Source organism: Fulmarus glacialis, unplaced genomic scaffold (genome assembly GCF_000690835.1).
Source record: "Fulmarus glacialis isolate BGI_N327 unplaced genomic scaffold, ASM69083v1 scaffold15424, whole genome shotgun sequence".
Taxonomy (NCBI): domain Eukaryota; kingdom Metazoa; phylum Chordata; class Aves; order Procellariiformes; family Procellariidae; genus Fulmarus; species Fulmarus glacialis.
In genome coordinates, this window is record NW_009209046.1 from 14,652 (window position 1) to 34,388 (window position 19,737).

The window sequence follows — 19,737 nt, forward strand, 5'->3', positions numbered from 1 at the left end:
AATTTATTCTTTAATAATTTTCCCTTCAGAACTGTAAGGGTACCTAAGTACTGAAAACAGTACAGTACGAACCGACAATCCCAGCTCCAAAAACACAAGCCAACATTCTCCACTGATATAAATTGAGAGAGGTCTGTTGAACAGAAATGCTCACACTACAAGTGATTTTTAAAACTAGGAAGTAATTCACTGAAAAGGTATGGTGTCTGGCTCCATCCAGATCAAATAATTTATATGATTGGACTGGATATACAGTATTTTTTCACACAGGGTAAACAGGGACACCAGAAGGCTTATTCACAAAGTGGCTGTTCTCTGTTCAGCTGCACTTTCATTGCAGGTTGATCACTAAGGAAATTTATTCTGTATGATTCAACACACCATCATATCCTACCTGGGAACAGCATTAGCAGTCATCTCTATTTAGTGTTTCATCATTTACAAGTGCTGAAATGACTGACACCCTGCAAGTGTTTTTAGATCAGATTTTTGCATCGTGAACCAGTGGGCAAACACATTTAGCTGTATCACAGTACACAAGCCATGGAGTATACTAATGGGACAAATTTGGCAAGAGGTTCTGTACGCAACCTTGTTACTTAAACTAGGATTTTAATCTGTTGAAGGTCTAACACACTGCAACTTGACAGTGACTTGCTCTTCTCGGAGATATCCCATACCATTTGTATCTAACTAGGGTTGTTTTTCCTTTTAATCATTCACCACTTTTTGCCATATCGTCAATATTAATTTGGCTGTCTCCCTTAAAATGCTTTAGATATACTGGGCTTTTCACCATTTCACTACAGGCACAGAAAAGCCCCCTGGGAACATCTCAGAGGCTTTCTTTCTCTTCTACTCTATTTCTGCTTGCTTGAAGACATAAGTGAGCATAGCTCAGTTTTCAACAAAAATTAAAAGGAAATTTGTGAAAAGGACCAAACATATGTTTTTCTAAACTATATTTTTCTGACTGGCAAAGGGGAAACTTTGAGATTCACTAATACTGAGTCACATGGGAATGAACTAGGTGACCCTCCAACATATCCTCCTCCTCATGTAGAGGTAGCTTATAATCTTCATAGTGGTTGTTACCTGCATTCAAAACAGAAGGGAAAAAGAAGAAAATAAGAAAACAGGAAAGCAAAAAAGGCTTAGTTCTGTTTCATTTAGCCTCTTACATGTATTTCTAGTGTTTGTATAAGCCTTCTTGCACTTTTTAAGGTATATACCTCTGAGAATTAGAAACTGAACATCTCTATTTTCTTTAGTACTTGAGTTATTTTATAGCCAACATTCCATTGCTTTCTCTCTGTGCTCAAAAACAGCTTAAAATGTTCTCTGTGAAGACTGATGATGCCAATTCCATCAGCATCTCATTAAAACAAACAAATCCAAGAGTTTACTCATCACGTAAAGGTGACGCTTTTCATTAGAAAAAGAAACTCTGAGGCTCTGAATTCAGGGTCTTCTGCTTATTTCTTAAGTTAAAAGGTATTCCTACTTTCTTAATTTCAGTCTTATAACACATCTGGTTGGTTTTTCCTCTCTTTTTACATGATGCAGATCTTTGAAACATCTTTAACATAATGATCACATCTTTCTTTTTTAACTTGTCTGAGGCCAAATTAACAAATACCATAATAATTCCAGAGCATTCTTTATGTCCTTCCTGCAGTCTGTAACAATAAAGTGATCTCTCTACCTCAGAGGACCTGGCAGCTCTTCTGCTCTTGTCTTCTAACTAGTCCTCCATCATTGATTTAGGCTTCCCTTTACAAGGACCACTCTTCAGTGGTGCTGAGTGAAGTATGACCTTGTCATGTGCATTTACTATATAAAATAGCTGGAGTGCCAGATCCATTTCCACACAAAGTACAGCAGCTTCCCCAGTACATATTTATTTGCTTAAATTAATACAATACATCATACATGCTTTTACTATTGAGATAGAAAGCCAGAAGCTAAATATTCACAGATAGTTGGTCCATTTTTTGACTTGGGGCTTTAAATAGGAACCCAGTGTTCTATGTGAAATAAATGTACACCACATTATTTGCAAAATCTGTTAGAAGTACAAAATGTTAGCTCTGTTACATCTTGTTCAGCTGAGCAGACATGACTTATTTTCAAAACTGTTAATAATTATTAAAAACTTCTTGGAATAATAAATATAGTACTTATATTACTTCTTAACTGTACACTCATAACAGCAGAGTCCAGCAGCACCATATGAAGAGAGAAATCGGAGAATAGCTAGTAGACCAACACAGGGCTGTAAAACAGTGGGTGCAGTAGAATTACTTGGTCTTTCCAGTAACTTGTTTTATAGGACACAGCACAGGATAAACTTCTATTATAATATTATCACAAAGTGTTTTATCCTTTCAGCTGCTGAACATGGAGCACCTGTCTTTGCCTTCACAGACTGAAGGCTGCCTGGCAGCCAGGAGAACTGAGGTTCACAAGTTAATGGCTGAGTCCTGGTGGCCAGACGCAAAAAAACTTGTTCCAGGGTTACCTACAACTTCACTTTCTCAATAAATACATTGTATTTCCTTACCCTCCAATTTTACTAACCCAACTTCTAACTTGTCATCCACCTACTCTGTTCTGTGCAGTGTCTTGCAGAATTCTCCCTGCTGCCCTTAACAGCAGAAAAGCCTCTAATTTAACAAACCACATGCCTTCACTTGCCTGGACTCATTACGGTGTGGCCAATTTACCTTTCCTTAGCATACCTTCTTGAAGCATCTCGGTTCATATGAGTTTGGAAAGCATCTCAGTCATATGAGTTTGTGGCCACTCTTATTCGGTCTGATGCTCTCCAAGAGCAAGTTAGGCTTTATATAACAATGCAGGGAAATGGTATGGATGTGATTTAATATAGAGGTGGTGAAGACCTGAAAACTCTAATAGCAGAGAAGAGTCAGAGAAATAATTTTTTTTCCACAACATAGCAAGAAGAAGGTAGGTAGACTCAGATTAGGAAGGAGGAAAAAAGGAAAATGTGTCCCCCAAGGTCCAGGATACAGGCAATGTCTCTACAGGACTTTTGAGCCTCTATTCAAAGCAAAACAAGGAAGCTAATCCCTCGAAAATTAGAAATGGGAAATAACTTCACTATGACAGCAAATTTCTATAAAGCATTTTCAAAGCTATTAAAAAGCAAAGGCTGTTACTGTCTGTTCCCAAAACGGTGCCAATGTAAATAGCGTGAAAGTAACTTATGTTTGAAAAGCAAGGTGCTTCACAATGAAGGTTGTTATTTCACTTTTAATTTGTCCCTTGGGGCCTCTTTGTAACAAGTGTCTTAGACCCAGCTGCATTATGTTCTGCAGTAGGGAGGACTATCATCTCCTAATCTCTTTGCTTGGGTCACTTGGCACTGTCTCCTTATCTCAATAATGGTTTTGTTTGCAATTCCTCTGACTGGTGACTTACAGTTTTAGATGAGTTCTTTACTATTCTAACATGAATTAGCCTTGGGTGTTTGTGAATTAGCTTAGTGCGATATGTGACTGGGCACAGTCTCAAGGCCTCATTGTAGTGGAATATTCTCCGCTTTCTAGGAAGAATGCAAGAAAAGGGATTCACATTATGAATTATTCCCAAATAGCACTGCCATTCTGGGGACCTCTGCTCCTTTCCACCTGGCTGTATGTGGTTGGCAGTTGCTTTTGCACCAGTAAGAAGTGGGACTGTAGAAGTAAATAAATTGGCTGCAGTGACGGTGTGGTTGAAAGTGTTTGGGTTAACCATTCAGTCAACCCAGAACTGTTTGCTGTGATTTCCTTTCCTAAGAACACATCTGGCACTTCCCCTTACAAGGTCTGTAAGGGAACTCTGGACTGCATACTTCCAATATACATAATTTTTGTGGTTACGATGTTATCTACTGGGAGCTGAGCTCTGCTGAAAATGTCTCCTTTGCTCCATTTGCCTGGAGTGCTGTTGATATGTAATCATTGGTCTCTTTCTTGATAAGGATTGTCTAGCTGTCCCATAACACTCTCCAATGCATAGATGACAGGGCTTTGCAACGGAAGGACTGTGTGCCTTTCTGCTTTACCCACCACAGAAGTGAAGCAACTTGCTAAGTTCAACTCATCTGCATGATCAACATTCTAGAAATTGCAACCAGGTTCTTGATTCCTTGCTTGTTTCTCTTATCATAGGAACTAATATGGCTGCAAAGGTGGAGTGGACTGATCTTGAATTACGCACAGCTGGAAACTACACCACCTTGAGAGAGATGTTTCTAAGAGTCAGTGGCTCCAGCTCTTGGCTGTATACGTTCTCAAATAGGAGCTTTTGTCTGGCAGAGACAAGATATTGCCAAAAAGGTAACCGAAGGACTTGTTCCCATTTCTAAGAGACTATGTCTTAGACTATGCTGAATTTCTACCTGATCATTTGCTCTCTAGTCTAAGAAAGAAGGCAGTTACACACATTACTCCAAAAATTTTCTCATTCTTCTGCTTGACCACAATGTCTTCCTTGAAAGAAAGATGGCTCCTTTTTCAAGAGGAGTTATCTTGCAGTGAGAGCAAGGAAGTTGAATGTATGTGATAAAACAGTTCATGACTGAAAAAACATGGCTATGTACCTCTGAAATACACCTCATTTTGAAAGACATCATTAATTCTAGGCCTAAAGTGATCTACATTCCACTTCAATTTGGTATACCCTTTTTATTTTAAAAAAGTATGTACAACAGCTGTAGAGTTAATTACATTTAAAAGAGTCACCCATATGTTACAGCTTCTTTTATCAACAGCTTTTTCTGCTCTTCATTCAGAATCTTTATTATGCTGTGTTTGAGCCCTGAAAAATGAAACCACCTTCTGCAACCTCGGACTACACAAACATGGTTTTATATGATGAATAAGGGCTGCTGCCCTGTGAATGCTGATTAACTGGTAGGTGTGAGAATCATTAGATCTGTAAGGTGAATGGTTTCTTATAATGGCAGAGATCTACAGCTACATAACTCTAACCTTAGCAAGCCATAAGAATATGACTATATTTAATTATAACTTGCTATACACTGAGCATGATAGCAAGGTATTTCAAATCAAGAACTTGGCAGGTAAGTGAAGAAGGTAGTAATATTTGGAAAAGATGTACCATATATATATATGGATTTTAGCCTTTTGAGCTGGGATGTCAGAATGACATAGGAGTAGTTAAATGACTTATTAAATCTTTAATTCCTTATAAGCGATAAGATGGTGTGGGGCTGTTTGTCGTCTATCTTGAAGATGCGGGAATCAAGGTGCTGGTCAAACTATTCTTGCAATTAATGGAATGCAATTAATGGAATGCGCTTTTAGCATCTTTGTTATGAACATGTAATTGTATAGGAATGAGAGGATGAAAAGCTGGGAATGACTCTGTAAAAACAGCGAGTGGAATTCTTCTGAAAGGCCTGGAGCTTACTGGTCAAGCATGTTGATAAGGGAAAATTTCTGACTCTGGTAAGAGGAAATCCAAAACCAGTTTTCCTCTGTGAGGTACTGCTTGCCCTGTAAAGAGCTCTTTTTTGGCATACCTTCTAAAATAAAATCTGATCAGACCTGTGTATGTCAAAATCATCCTTGCTAGCCAAGATAAACTGAAGAGATAAATGGCAAAATAGCATTATTTTCTCAGTGAAATTACTCATATTGCTTTATGTGTAATTACAGCAAGACTTGCAAATGCTACACGTTGCTGCTGCTCATTAGATATATTGATCTAAGCAGACAATAGAACAAAATGTCAACACAGTCCATGCTATTTCACTTGAAGAATTGCTGAATACTCCCATACTGAAACATACCAAAGCACGAACAACCCTTGTGCGAGAGGAAAAGCGTCTATGACCATAATAAATGCCAGTCCTTTCAAAGCCTTACAGAGCTGCCCTTCACTATCTTACAAGACGTTAGTATTTCTTCTTGATTTATTTCCCATTTCTCATTGTAAGTGGTTGAACTAACAGTCACTTCAGTAAATGTAAGTATTTGGACTGTGTTACTTCTGAGAGTGACAGCACTTTCATGCACATCATGTTTAATAGTACTCTTGCTTATACTGTGAAATACTTAGTATTTTCAGATTTTTTTTGAGACGTATGGTTAGAAGTGTTCATATCTATTTAGTCAGATAATAAATCAAATGCTAAAGTATGTTGCTTTTTGATAACTAGAAATTTACACCTAAGTCTCTACCACCTCCAATAAAGGAAAATAAATTTCTGTACCCACCCCATTGTCTGCTTATACATCAAATGTATAAAAATGTTATTGTTCAATATCTATTGCATTTCTTGGTGACTTTGGGCTGCTTTATTTTTTTAATGTACATGTTTTACCTTAAGTTATTTTTATTAATTTGGCTTGTTTATTTCTAAAGACTACTACAACCTTCCAGCCTTCCAGGCTTTGGTAAATTACAGTTTATGTTAAAAGCTATCTGGTTCCCGTTTTCCAGCTGTTTCAAAATGTCCATTTTAAATGCCTATGAGCATTGTTTGTTTTTCCATTTTTCTTTCCAGCAATTCTTTCAAACTCTTGTTCCTGTGCTTGAAATACAAGTAATCAGAGAGAGAGTGGCCAAGTCTGGCCTTTTCAAAGGATCTAAAGCTGAGGTGTTCTTTGTTGTTTGCAAGATCTCTCTCTCCTTGGCTCTCCTGTTTATCTGAATTTCCCATTCTCTTCTCCAATCCTCCCTCACTTAGCACTTCTTCCTTCTCATTGCAGTAGGACTCTCTGAAGTCCTTCACCATGCACTCAGGTTTGTCAGACAGATCTTGAGCCGCGTACAGCTTGTTATCGTTGTGGTGGTACATGGCAGGGCTGTACCGCTCTGCCTCATAGCAGTTGTCTTCCTCTTCTTCCTGGCATGAACTTCCCTTGGCACTCTCTCCATCCGAATGAAATGAGATTCCCTTCCCTTGGCTTTTCTGGGAAAGATCAAAGGGCTCTTCCTGTTCCAAGCTTCTCAAGACATTTGTCTGGGACAGAGCCATTCTTCCTCTTCCAAAACCTTGTAGCGGTTTGAGGGGAGGAGAAAAGGAACAATTTATATATAGGAAATTTTACTATGTGATACATGATTAAAAAACAAAACGTGAGGAGGCATTCTATTTCATACTGTACCTTTGTCTTCCACTCAGCTACCTCCAAGTACTTTACTATTTACATCTCATGGCATGTTCTTTGGGGTGCTGCTAAAAGAAGTACTATTGTATGCACTTCACAGCCAGGTCAGGACACAAAAAACATTGTGCTGTACATGCCAGACACTTGATGAGTGAGCTAGGAATAAAAGTGAAGTGGCCTGGCCTCTTGTAAACTATTTTTGCTAGTGAACCTACCCACTTCCTCCTTCCTATTTTTTTTTTTAAATGAAAACTTTGATCTAAAGCATCACAGGCCACAATCAAAGACCCAGGTTTTGTACATTTTTTTTCCAGAGGAGTGGAAGAGATTAAAAACATGTTAATGTATTTGTTCTGTGGACACTCTGGTTCAAAGTTACTACTTTAAAAATGAAAAGACAATGAAGTCTCAGCAGTCTATGACCACAACTCTCCTTAATTTTTCCTTTTTCATCCACTGAGAAGCCACTCATGCCACTGAAAAGCTCTATGCACTAGATAGTGCTTCAGCTTGAGGAAATAATTATAAACAGATGATGATTTTGAGCAGTACAGTGTAAGTCTGAGTGTAGTCCTGGATCCGGTTTGTCTCAATATTTGTCACAGTGTCTCCTCTCTTACTGGAAATCCAGATGTTACCCAGGAGGCAATCGTGGACTCAAATACACTCTGAGCATCGGGATGCACTGAAGAAGATTCAGATACTGCAGGCATAGTCCATCTTAATTAAAAGAATAGTGACAGTACTGGGGTGAGGATTTCACCCAATAGCAAAAATCTATGAAAGCCACTATTTTACTTGTTTCGGTTTGGTTTGGTTTGGTTTGATTTTCTCCCTCAGTAATTGAATCCAGTTTCTGCAGGATCTAGGCAGCCTCTCTAGATACAGCTGCTACTTTGCAACAGGTTGTATTTGTTAAAATGGTTAATGACCAGGTGGCAGCCCTTACAAATTGTCTTGTTCCTGATAAGCCTCAAGGGCTGAAGAATCTCTGTACACTGAAAAGCTCTTATGCTGTCTTCAATTACAAGCAATTGTGTAACTAGCATTGTGCTGTAGATTTACAGGAAAAAAGGGCCATTTGTTTCATTACCTGTTAGGACCTTTGTAAATTTTATGCCAAATGTCATTAGAGTATGTGTTTTACATATGTGCTAGGCTGCCCTAAAGATTGAATTTGAGGAACACCAAGAAATCTTACCCATAAAAGAATTGTTCATCCAGAAAATCTTAACAAACCAAATATCTTGGATACTCAAACTCTCAAAACAATCCTCCCTAATTCCCCAACTTCTTTAGATAGCATTGGCATGCGTGCACACATGAGGCTGACTTTAGGAAGTATAGGTGGTAGGTGGGATATAGGAAATGCTTTGCAGGAAACCCTTGGTAGTCAAAAATCCACATACTTTGAGATGGGGGAGGAGTGTATCCTCCTGTTCTTTGTAAACTGGGTCTTGAGCCTATGGCCTTCGCCTAACGTCAGCTATATGGTACAGAGTAACCAAGGCTCCTGGACGTAGAGCCATTCAGGCTTCCATTCCCATTCCAGACTGGAATTCAATGAGCAGTGAGCAAGACCCATGAAATCTTCTAGATTTTTTGCTTCTGTCAGCTTTGAATGAATTTATGATTTATGAGGTACCTCAAACGTGAGAGAAAAACTATGAACTCCAATCAGATGTTTCTGGTGAAAAAAATGTCTGCTTGTCTGTGGCTGCCAGGCTGTGGTGTCTGGGAATCAAGCCTCTTGAAACTTTAACATTTATTCAAAGATAATGGAACTACACCTTCACTCAGAAAGATCATGTCATCCAATCATTCCCCTGGCCAACTACACGTGCCACAGCCTCACTAAGGCTGAGTCTCCACCAGGTCCCTCCCATTTGTGTCTCGGGGTACCCACATGCTGGGAGAAGCTCTGTGGTGTTGTGGATATTGCACCTTCTCACAGTGATGGATGGGGAGCCCTGGGTTTAAGAACAAGAACGTTTGGTATGGCTTGATAAATCCTCTGCTCTCACACTACCGACCACAGCAACTTCGTGGGCTAATATTATTTCCTTTGTGCTCATAAATACTGTCTCATTTTGTCTCCATCTACTCCTTCATGGCATTCTGTACCTCTATGTCATCAGATATCTAGTCTGAAAGGTCTCTGAGACAAGGGTCACTACCTTGGGGATCTCTCATCTGTAGCACTGGAGTAATATAGTTAATAACAACCTCCCAGGCTTATGGGATTCAATCTCTTCCAATAGATTGGATCTATGGTGCAAGATCGTGGATCTGTGGTACCATTTGGGTTTACTGATATGCATCTTCAAATCTCTCAGAGAATAACCTTGCTGAAAAATATTACCTTGAGAATGAAATCCTCTTTCCATGACCCCGTGTTTGACTTTCATGTGCCTGGTTAGGTTCCCCTTCAAGGTGAATTTGCTGGGACAGTAGAGGCACTTGAAAGGCTTACTGTCTGAGTGCAAGTGCATGTGTCCCATTAAATTGTGCATTCTGTTAAATTCCTTTCCACACAGCTGTAAAAACAGTAAAAATGAAAATGATTAGTTTGAAGGGGTGCTTCCAAGGGGAACATTTTAAAAGGAAATAGGACCTACTCTTATCAACTTGAGCCCCAGCAGCTTCTGGCTGCAATTTGTTTTTCAAAGATACAGGCAAGAATCCTACAGACAAGAATATGTGGTTGAGTTTGATCTATCTGCACTGCTGTATTTTTTATATTTGATGACTAGGATCTAGGACTAGGTCAAGCATTCCCCAAAAGCAGGGAATGTTGCTGTAAAGAGGGGAGAGGCTTAAGTGCGTAACCTGGAAGATTCTTAACTTGAATGAAATTCAAAGTATAACTTTCTGCCCTGGTGAACCATGTCTTTTATAGTTTATAAATCTAGCCTTTAATCAAGAACAATGCCAGGCAGAGATGGAGATACAAAATAAAACTAATGAAGGGTTTCTGTGAAACAGTCAAGCAGAATATTACTTCTCTTTAAGTGGAAATGAAATGGCTGCAGATTTTGCTTAAAGCTAGAAAAAGCAATTCCTTTTTTTCTTTGTTTCTTGCTCCCCCATTTTTCTCTGATCCTCTTATCTTTTGTTTACCAACTTCTATGTTTCAGTGTCTCTGGTGAGTAAGCTGGAATTTAAACAGTCATGGGGCTGCAAGAATGACTCAGCTTTCCCTGAAGCATGTTCCTGCCAGCTCAAGCTATTGATCCTGCGAGTTTCCCTTTGATGAAACAATAAGGATTTTTATTCCATTGTTGTTGTTTATCTAGATGGGTCCTTTTGTAGTCTAGTCCCTTATAAATCAAATGTACTCTCAAGACATGAGAGCTTGACATCACTATTACAAGCTTCTAGTCTTGTCTTCTGGTCTTTCCTTATCAGGATTTATAATTTTATTCACATTCAAGTGGCTATTTCGATCCTCTGCAAACTTCTGTGTTTGCTTTCTACTTCAGCTCCTTTTTTTGGAATGGTTTTAGACAAATACTTTTACCATCAGGTTTTATTTATTTTTACGATTTTTATTACTATATGAGCCAGAATCACCATTACTGAGTAATTGAAACTTCCATCAAGCAGTGTACTCATCTGGGAGAAAATGACTAAAAAACAATTACTGAGATTCCACCAAATTTTTGGTCTTATCTGACTTCTGATTTAATTTATTAAATTAAATTAATTTTAATATTTAGTGCTACAGAGCCCTTGAAAGACTCGAGCAAGTATTTCTGACTGGTATTCAGAGGATTAAGGCAATGACCAGATAGCAGCCTTTTGGCACCAAGCTCTGCTTGGTCTGCTACAGAAGGTCTGCTACAGTACTTTTTGATTCAAATTCACAAAGCCATCACCTGGAATATCTGGATGAAATGTAAATAGTGGAATGATCCTTGGTGAAATAGTACACTATCCTTTGCATTTTGAACCATCTCTTTAGGGAAAATGGAAGCAGTTCATTAATATAAAAATTTACAGGGATATTGTTTTTAAATAAAAACTAGACCTGAGTCAACGTTGCAAAAAGAAGGAGCCTGGAAATATTCACTTGCTTTTAAAAAAATATTTGCTTCAGCTGCGTAAGTTCTCTTCCATGATTTGCTCTCTGTGATTTTGCTAAAATGACTGTTCTAGCAAATAAATTTATCAGCAAAGAGTTCACGAAGACAGTGGGGGAAAAAAAAAGAATAGCTACCAAAAAAGAGTTATTAATTTGTAAAAGTAAGTATCTGATTCCAAGGGTCATCCATCCGCGGGGACTGTCTCTTCTTTACATTCAAAGAAAGCTAATATGCCGATGACTTATATTCAGGGAAATGAATACACCAAAAAAACACTCTGAAAGTGCTGGGAGGAAACAAAGACGAGAAGAAGCACTGATGAACACAGAAAATTCGCAAGGAAGAACAGCGGCTGATTGTATCTTGACAGCTGCTGGAATGACCTGTGACATGTCAGTATTTCTCTGGCTACAAGAATGCCAATGATAATACCTCTCCAATACCTCCTAGCAGAAGGCTTCTGGTTGTCTGGTTGTATTGTGGCTGACCTGTGTTCTCACCAGCTTTTGCTTTCTGATAGCTAGGTCTTTACTTCTCTATCTAAACTGGTAACCAAGGAAAATCAGGTTGAACAGGTGAATGGCTAGAGTACTTCATGAGAATGTATACCTTTATAAGATATTGAGTATTAAAATGGGTCTAGTGGGAGCATTTTTTTTTTTCTGTCAAGGCAACATTTATTTCTCTTTCTTCATAATGAAGAGACAGGGCACTTCATAAAGGATAGTTTCTTACAGCATAGAAGTTTTGTATCTCTGAATAAAAGGGGTAGGTTTTCCGTTTCCCAAAGTCATGCACAGTCTTAGGGATGTGTAATGTGTTCTTGTCCTGAAATCTCCCCTGGGGACATGAGGAAATGGTACGAGAGTGGTGAGGTGTGGCAGGAAAATGAAAGAAATGCAGATATGAAAACTGTTTTTCAGAATGATGGCTCTGTGTGGCATGGTCTTTGGGTAACGTATCCTTTTCAAAAGGCACAAGACAACTTTCAGATGAATGTCCATGATCCAGAGGGTGAAGGGAGCATGTTTTGGGTTCACGTGCTGGAAGACAGCAACTCAGAGATAGCTGGGGTTCACAGCTAGTGCTTAAAGAACAGCCTGAGTCTGCAGACCAAACTAGAAAGGTGTGTAAGATTTTCTTTCCCTGTGACAGGGCAGGGGTGTGAGCACTGATGAGCAGAGTGTGAAAGATCACCCTGAGCCAGTTGCATGGGAGGGAGCTCCAGCAGAACTCACCACAGACCATCTTAGCACTCAGGGAGATACAAAGGTCATGCAAGAGATCTTGGGAACAGCAGGAACAACATGGTTTACTTGTGGACCTTTTGTTAGGCTGTCTACTTCAGAGAAAATAAAACTTAAGCCCTGAAGAGAAAGACCTCAGCTGCAAGTCTGCTGAACGCACTTTGTTGCACTGGCTGGTAAAATGGACTTCAGTGCAGTTTGCTAGAAAAGCTGAATTAGTTCAAGACTAGATTTTGTCTTCCTAAGCCACCACATGAGGCGTCACCCTTCTAGATTTGTCACTCTGTTTTGTTTCTTCCCAAAGTATTTATCTTTCACATTTTCTTTGGTTTTGACTCCTGATCTAAATCCATGATTTTAGATGGGAAAAAAGCGGGGTTCAAAACATCTGCCGCAAAGTGTATTTAGCTGGGCTGGAGAAAACTTCATTGCATTCCGTATTGGAGATGTGAAACGTTGCTGACTTCAGCACTAAAAGCAACTGTATATTTCATAGAAGCTTCCGCTACAAATCAGAATTAATACTATTGTACGAGTTGGTGCAACTCCTTCAGAACTCTTCAGTGTGATTTTTTTGGACAGATATAAACAAGGCAGCATGGGCTTAGGCCTCTAAACACTCCAGAGAAGTTCACTCTTCAGAGAAAAATCAAACACAGATCCAGGTTGCAGCTGGATCAGGAAACAGAAGGGACAACTATTTGCTACTCCCTCACTTCAGATGGTCTGTGCTTAGTCGTGATTAGACACATAGGAAAGCCTCATGTTTTCTTTTGCTGTGAGAAAAAGGTAAAGAAAACCATTGCATGTGGTGAAGTAGAAAGGCTACTGCTGTGCTCTAAAAAAAGCATTCTTCTTCTTCTTTTTTTTTCCTTCGTAAGAAGGGTGTTCCTTTCCTCAAAGAGAGAGGGAGAGGGAGAAAGACTGTAAACTGTCCAAAAGGGCCGTGAGAAAACAGGAAGCTTTGAAAAGTACAAGAGAAAGCAAGATGAAATCTATTTGCAGGCGGTTCCCCAGGGACATGTGAGCCATTGTTAAGCAGGCTGTTCATACAGCTATATCCTTCCTTCTGCTGAGGAGGAGCTTGGTGCCAAAAGGCTGCTATCTGGTCATTGCCTTAACCCTCTGAATACCAGCCAGAAATACTTGCTCGAGTCTTTCAAGGGCTCTGCCAGAGAGGCAAGGGATGTTCCTAACGCCAAAAAGCAATTCCTGATTCTTCCTTTGCTTATTGTTACAATCTCCGCTCCGTTCAAGGGCATTGGTGTTGATTCATACCCCTTCAGCCATAGGAGAAACTGGTTCACTGTGCTTACTTGTTTCTTTCCTCCTAGGAACATTGGGTGGGGACAGAGAAGTAAAAAAATAAGAAAAACAGGTGTTCCTGTAGAGCTTTTGTTACTGGCTGGAAAACATACTGGTGGTACTCTAGTTCCCAGTTCAAATTATTGCCATCTCTAAGTTTTAATAGTCTGTCATCATCAAATCCTAACCTGAACACAAACTTCCAGCTAATCTGCACATACCTAAAATATAATGTGGATCCAGGTGCTGCATCCAGAACAGCTGATCAAACAATTTAATTTCTTTTCTGAAATTTGCGGAGTCAAGGGAGGACTTTGACCAAATGGGAACAAAAAGACAGGTTTGCAGGTGTTCGCAAAGAATGAAAGTTTCCAGCAGACTTGACATGGAACTACCCAAGCATTTCAGTAGCAGAAATTATTTTATCAATATAGGATAACGTAAGTCCTAATATACAAAATAACATTTTAATAGGACATAAATTAAAATGAAACAAAACGCTAAAGTTGAAAGACTTTGCTGTTATTTTTTCAAAGTGAAATGCTTCAGAGTTATCAAAGCAAAATGAGGAAGTAAAAAAGATTCATTTTGACATTTTCCTATTAAAATTATCACTAAATGCTATATTTTCCTATGACGTTTTGAAGTTCTACACTTCTCAAGAGAAAATAATTCCATTTAAAATTTTTCATCCAGCTCTGCTTCTTGATGAAACGTTCCTTTTAAGAAAATATTTAATTCCATAAACATGTTGGATGAAAGAGTTCTAGAAATTGCTTCCAGATTAATCTTCAGTTACTTAGGCATAAATGGGGTAATATGTTCCACTCTGTATTTATAGCCCTCTTAGAGCAGATCAAAGTGGGAATAAAACCTACAACCTTTGATTTCACAAGGTATGACTACAGTAATGAACCAGATAGGCAGCAAAAGGAACAGATGTAGTATCCAATACAGAGTAAGAATATAAACATGAATAATTCATAAGGAAGATAGTAGAGATGAGCACAGTCAAGAAAACCAAAGTCTCAAAGGTTTATTGGGAAGGAGGAGAAGAGAGGATGAAAAGGGATTGTCAGCCTCCAATGTGCTGGAGGGAGGCAGCAAACTGGAATTCGCACAGGATCCTAAAAAGGCCAGATGGTCTCAGAGGCTGTTTTGTTAGGGTAATGATGTCCTGCCCTGAATTTCAGTCTGGTAATTACACTTGGCTCATTCAAATCCTTTCTGCAGTTGTATTTTGCTGTGGCTTTCTTTGAGTCCTTCCCTGAACTGTCGCGTAGCATCACTGTGTGAAGTCGTGGCTACTGCTTTTTCATGGTCCTCTGCAGGGTGCACGACTTGATCTATGTTTTTAGTCAGTGTTTCCAGCTATTAAGCACTTAGGCTTCTGTTTGGATGGCTGTACTAAGCAAATGTCAGGTATGTTTATTGTCCTCAAACCACCATGGCATTTAAATGTTCACGAAGCAGAAGAAAATATTTGAGGATGAAAGTTACTGATATTGAAGAGGAAGGGAGTAAACCACAGATATTTACCTCCATTATTTTGTGCTATGTAAGCAGAACCTGGATAAAGAAAGAAAACCAGGCTGGTTTATGCTAATGCAAATACAACTGCAGTATGTGTTAGTAAGTCTTGCCTTCTAATTCTACCGTATTGCAAGATGATAATATCACAGAAATATCCAGTGGGTTAATGCCTCTGCCACCAAATGCACTTACCTTGCATTTAAAAGGTTTGACATCAGAGTGAACAATCATGTGAGCCTTGAGAGTCTGCTTTTGCACAAAGCTCTTGAAGCACAAATGGCATTGATAGGCTCTGATATTGGTGTGGATCAGGACATGTCGCTTCATGTTGGCCAGCAGAGTAAATTCCCGGCCACAAATTCCACATTTGTGCTCTTTCACACCCTGTAAAAAAAGAAAAAAATCAGAAAATTCTGTAGATGGAAAATCTTCTGGATCATTTCATCTCCAGTACAGCAATATATGAATTATTCATTCTGCATTAGCAAAGCAGGTAATAAATTATTTCACTTTTAACACCATTTGCTCAAGTAGTAGATACTTATGTACTTTTTCCTTGGCAAATTCTTACAAGAATCTGAGAAGCAGAGAAGGAAAAAAAAAAGTAAGCTTAATGAAATAACGGAGTTTGTTTCCGTGAGTAAGTTTACAAATCAGTGAGACATAGTCAGTAGCAGAACTTCTCTGTCCTACTCTGCTGCTTATGTAAAGTATTGGTCAAATGTGTACACTTATTGACCAAGAATAAAAGCTAACCAGTTAAGAGACTAAAGTAGTGCTTCCCTTTGATAGTTGAATGTCATTGGATTTGAAGAAAGCTATAGAAAATAATCTGAAGTAACTGAGAAGTAGTCAAGCCATGTCACCAAATAAGGATGTACATGTTATATTCAATGAAGAGAAAAAACTGTTCTCTCTTAGTGGGACTTGCACTAACTCTAATGGAGTGATCTTGTTTTATCTGGCATTTACAGAGCATTTCTAGCACCTTTTATGCCATCCAGTCAATTTACCATACATAATTCAATATTCTTGCTCACACCCATATGATCTAACTGCCAGCTTCTCAAAAAATCATTTAGATGCTATGAAAATCAATGAATTTACTGAAAAACACTTGAAGAGTTTGAGTACAACTTGCTGAAGGCAATGAGGATTTACTAGTGAAGTGCTGAGAGCAATTACTCCTCTTGCAGGCCCCCGTTACAAAGAAGACTTGAAACAATCTCTACTTTTGTGCCAATCAGTGGTTTTCACAGTTAATTGCAAAGCTTAAACTGTGAACACCAACAGCGGCTTTAAGTGTCTGCCTATCTGATGTGAGGCTGCATTTGGGCAGCTAAGTACTGTTAATTATGCTCATGGCTGAATCCACCTGCAGCTGCGGACAAAGAAGCAGAAGCTCTCTAAAGGCTCAGGGGCATTGCATTTCCTGTGACAAAAAACTACCAAGTCTTAAATTAGTAGAATTTTGCATGGTGAATCCAAAGACCAGGGAATCTCCAAAAAGACCAGAAATTATAATCATGTAGTAGGGAAGAAAAAACAAATGTGGAAGTAGAGGTTGTTAGTTTTTAAAAGAAAATGTGTCTGTAAGACTGAAATGCCGTAGCTTTCTGAAATGCCGTAGCTTTCTGTATTTTTAATGTTTTTCATATAAAAGCCAAAATTCAAATGTTAAAGGAGAAATATGCCAATTTCAGACATTCTTGAAAGAAACAGTTACATTTTTCCTATTTTTGAAAGCGATCTTTCTAGATGTGTTCCAAAGCCTGCTCCTAGCCTAAACTGACTCTGCTGTCATTGCTGTCAGCAGTGGCAAGGCTGCCACTTGATACAAATGGTCTGGCATTATGGTTCTGTTTGTTCGCTTTTATTAACTGGCATTCTGGATAACTTATGCACAAAGGGGAATTTTTCTTAGGTTGTTTTTTTTCCCTAAGTGTCTCATTATAATGATTCTTCAAAATCTGATGAGTAATAATATACTTTCTTTTGCTGCATACATACAGCCTACTGCAAATCCACCTACTTCCCAATTAAGGGAGGAAAGCAATAGAACTGGTTTTCAGTAGAAAATTTCTGTTAAAAATTCAGGGGGGTTGTACAGTTCTACAAAATTATGTTGTGTTACAGAAGATAAAACCCAGAAACAGAGAGATGTGAATTCGGTTTTGGGAAGCAATACAGGTGGTTTAATTGAACTCCTGTTTATACCAAAGCGGGTTTTGTGTGTACTTTCTTAAGACTGACAGAGACATCCAGCTTCTACTATTGCCAGTGCTGCTGGGGCTTTTGCTCTGCATAAAACTCTCCAGCTGGTAAAGGGCCAACATGAGGCTCTATAGACTGATTACCTTCTTTCCAAGGAGGTATATACGTGTATCTTTAGTAGTCTGTAATCCTTGTGCTACCTTCCGATGCAAGGTGAGAGGGCAACCCGTGCTGGCTTACCTTGTGAGTTAGGGAGTGTTGTTTGAGGTGGTGGGGCTGCACAAACTCCATGCCGCATTCAGTGCAGATGTACGGGCGGATGTCTTTGTGCTTCATCATGTGGTTTTGCAGCTGACTCGGGTACTGGAAGGTCTTATCACATTCAGTGCAATTGTACTGTATAGGGCCACGGTGGGTTGTTAAGTGTCTCTTCAGCTGGGCCAGGGTTGGGAAGTCCAGACCACACTCCACACAAATGTTCTCTCGCCCACTCTCATGCTTAGACTCGTGTGCTTTCAGCTCGCTGGGGTAGGCAAAACCTCTGCCACAGATCCTGCAGTTGTAAGGCTTGATGTCACTGTGTTGCATCATGTGTCTCTTAAGGTGACTGGTTTGAGTGAAAGCCTTGTGGCACACCTGGCACTTATGTGGCCGAGTGCCCTGGTGTGTCAACATATGCGTGTGCAAGTGGCTCAGCTGCTTGAAAAGCTTGCCACATCGCGTGCAAGCATGTGGCTTAATGCCGCTGTGCCCCAAGATATGGGTGACCAAATTGTACTTGGATGTATAGGACTTCTCACACATGGGACATTGCCAGCGTTTCTGTTCACCCCCCACATCAACATAGTAACTGTCGTCTATCTGAAGGTTGACATCTACTCTTTCCACTTTCTGTTTATTTTCACCACTTTCTCTTACTTCAGTCCTCCTGAAGGGTGGCTCTGGAGGTCTTTTCGTTTGAAAGGGGTTCCTGAAATGAAAGTTTGGCGGCACAATAAAAGGAAACATTAAGCCAGGATGGACTTTAGGGTAATAAGGGTAAGGAGCCTGCATGAATCCTGGGCTACTGGGCCATGCCATGTTAGGCTTCACTGGTTCTTGCTTAATGGGCTTGGCTCCAAAGTGCTCCAGAGTTCTGTAGAACTGAAAACCAAAGTTGCAGAGGTCGATCATCTGGGAACTGTACTTGGGCTGTGCTGGCTGTTGGAACACCAAGGGGAGACCGGAGGAGCCTATGTCATTGCGATTTTCAGGTCTGTCTGGTGGTGATGAGGAACCCTCAAGGGCAATGGAAGGAGGCATTTTTGTTGGCATGCTCTTGCGTTTCCGAGACCCTCCTTCCAAGGACCCCTGGAATGTTTCCATGTCTCCAAGAGGAGGAGGGCCATAGCGGAAATGTGAGAGGTGCGGTCTGAATTCTTCACCAAATTGAGTTGTTCTGTGTGGCTTTGTAACAGGGCTCAGCGGCTGCAGGCAGCGGGAGAAGGGAGAGGCTCGGGTACTGCCCACATTAAAACTCGTTTCTTCATTCTTCATCGTATCTGATTTTTTCTGTGTTGCCCAAATTCCTTAAAACAAACAAAAAACCAAATCTCTTTATTTCTTCCTGTTCTCCTGCATTTAACATTTTATTGTTTATTGTTTTGGAGGTTGTTGGGTTTTTTTAAGTAAATGCAAATAAGGCCCATATAAGACAAAGGCCGTTTAAAGCAGAATTAAATTGGTTAGTGAAGAGCAAAGCAGCTTTGGTCTTCCTGCAGTAGAATTGGTGGTTTAAATCAAGTTTGACCCATACAACATCTTTGCAACATAAACATGCTGTACCGTGACACACTACTTCACAGCTGAACCTGTATGGCAATGTTTCTGCTTAATTTAATTCGGCCAGCCTATTTGTGGGCAAAACCCTTTCCTTGGCTGTGCATGCACAGGCTCTAGAAATTGGCGGTGCATCTAAAGGATATGGCAATACAAACAATAATGTGCACATTTATTATGGTTGTGACATGAAAAGCCTAAGCCAAAAAATGTTAAATTTCTTTGTATCATTAACATGTGCTGCTGTGAGAGAAAACAATGGCCAAGTGATCTAAGGACACTGTGTACCATCAGGTTTTGCGCTGTGTTTCCTGGCTTCTCTCACTTTGTATTGTAATAAGAAGGTGGAGATAAATTTATTTTCTTTGTTTTAATCCCAGAGATATT

General features: G+C 39.6%; 1 protein-coding gene across 1 annotated transcript; it reads right to left on the minus strand.

Moving 5' to 3' along the window:
• Positions 1-6,450: 6,450 nt before the first annotated feature.
• On the minus strand, positions 6,451-19,095 carry ZNF366 (zinc finger protein 366; the record flags this gene model as incomplete). Its single annotated transcript, XM_009576715.1, has 4 exons — positions 6,451-7,032; positions 9,511-9,685; positions 15,511-15,702; positions 17,773-19,095. Coding segments are annotated over 4 exons (2,226 nt in total), but the record flags the coding sequence as incomplete, so codon positions are not given.
• Positions 19,096-19,737: the final 642 nt, after the last annotated feature.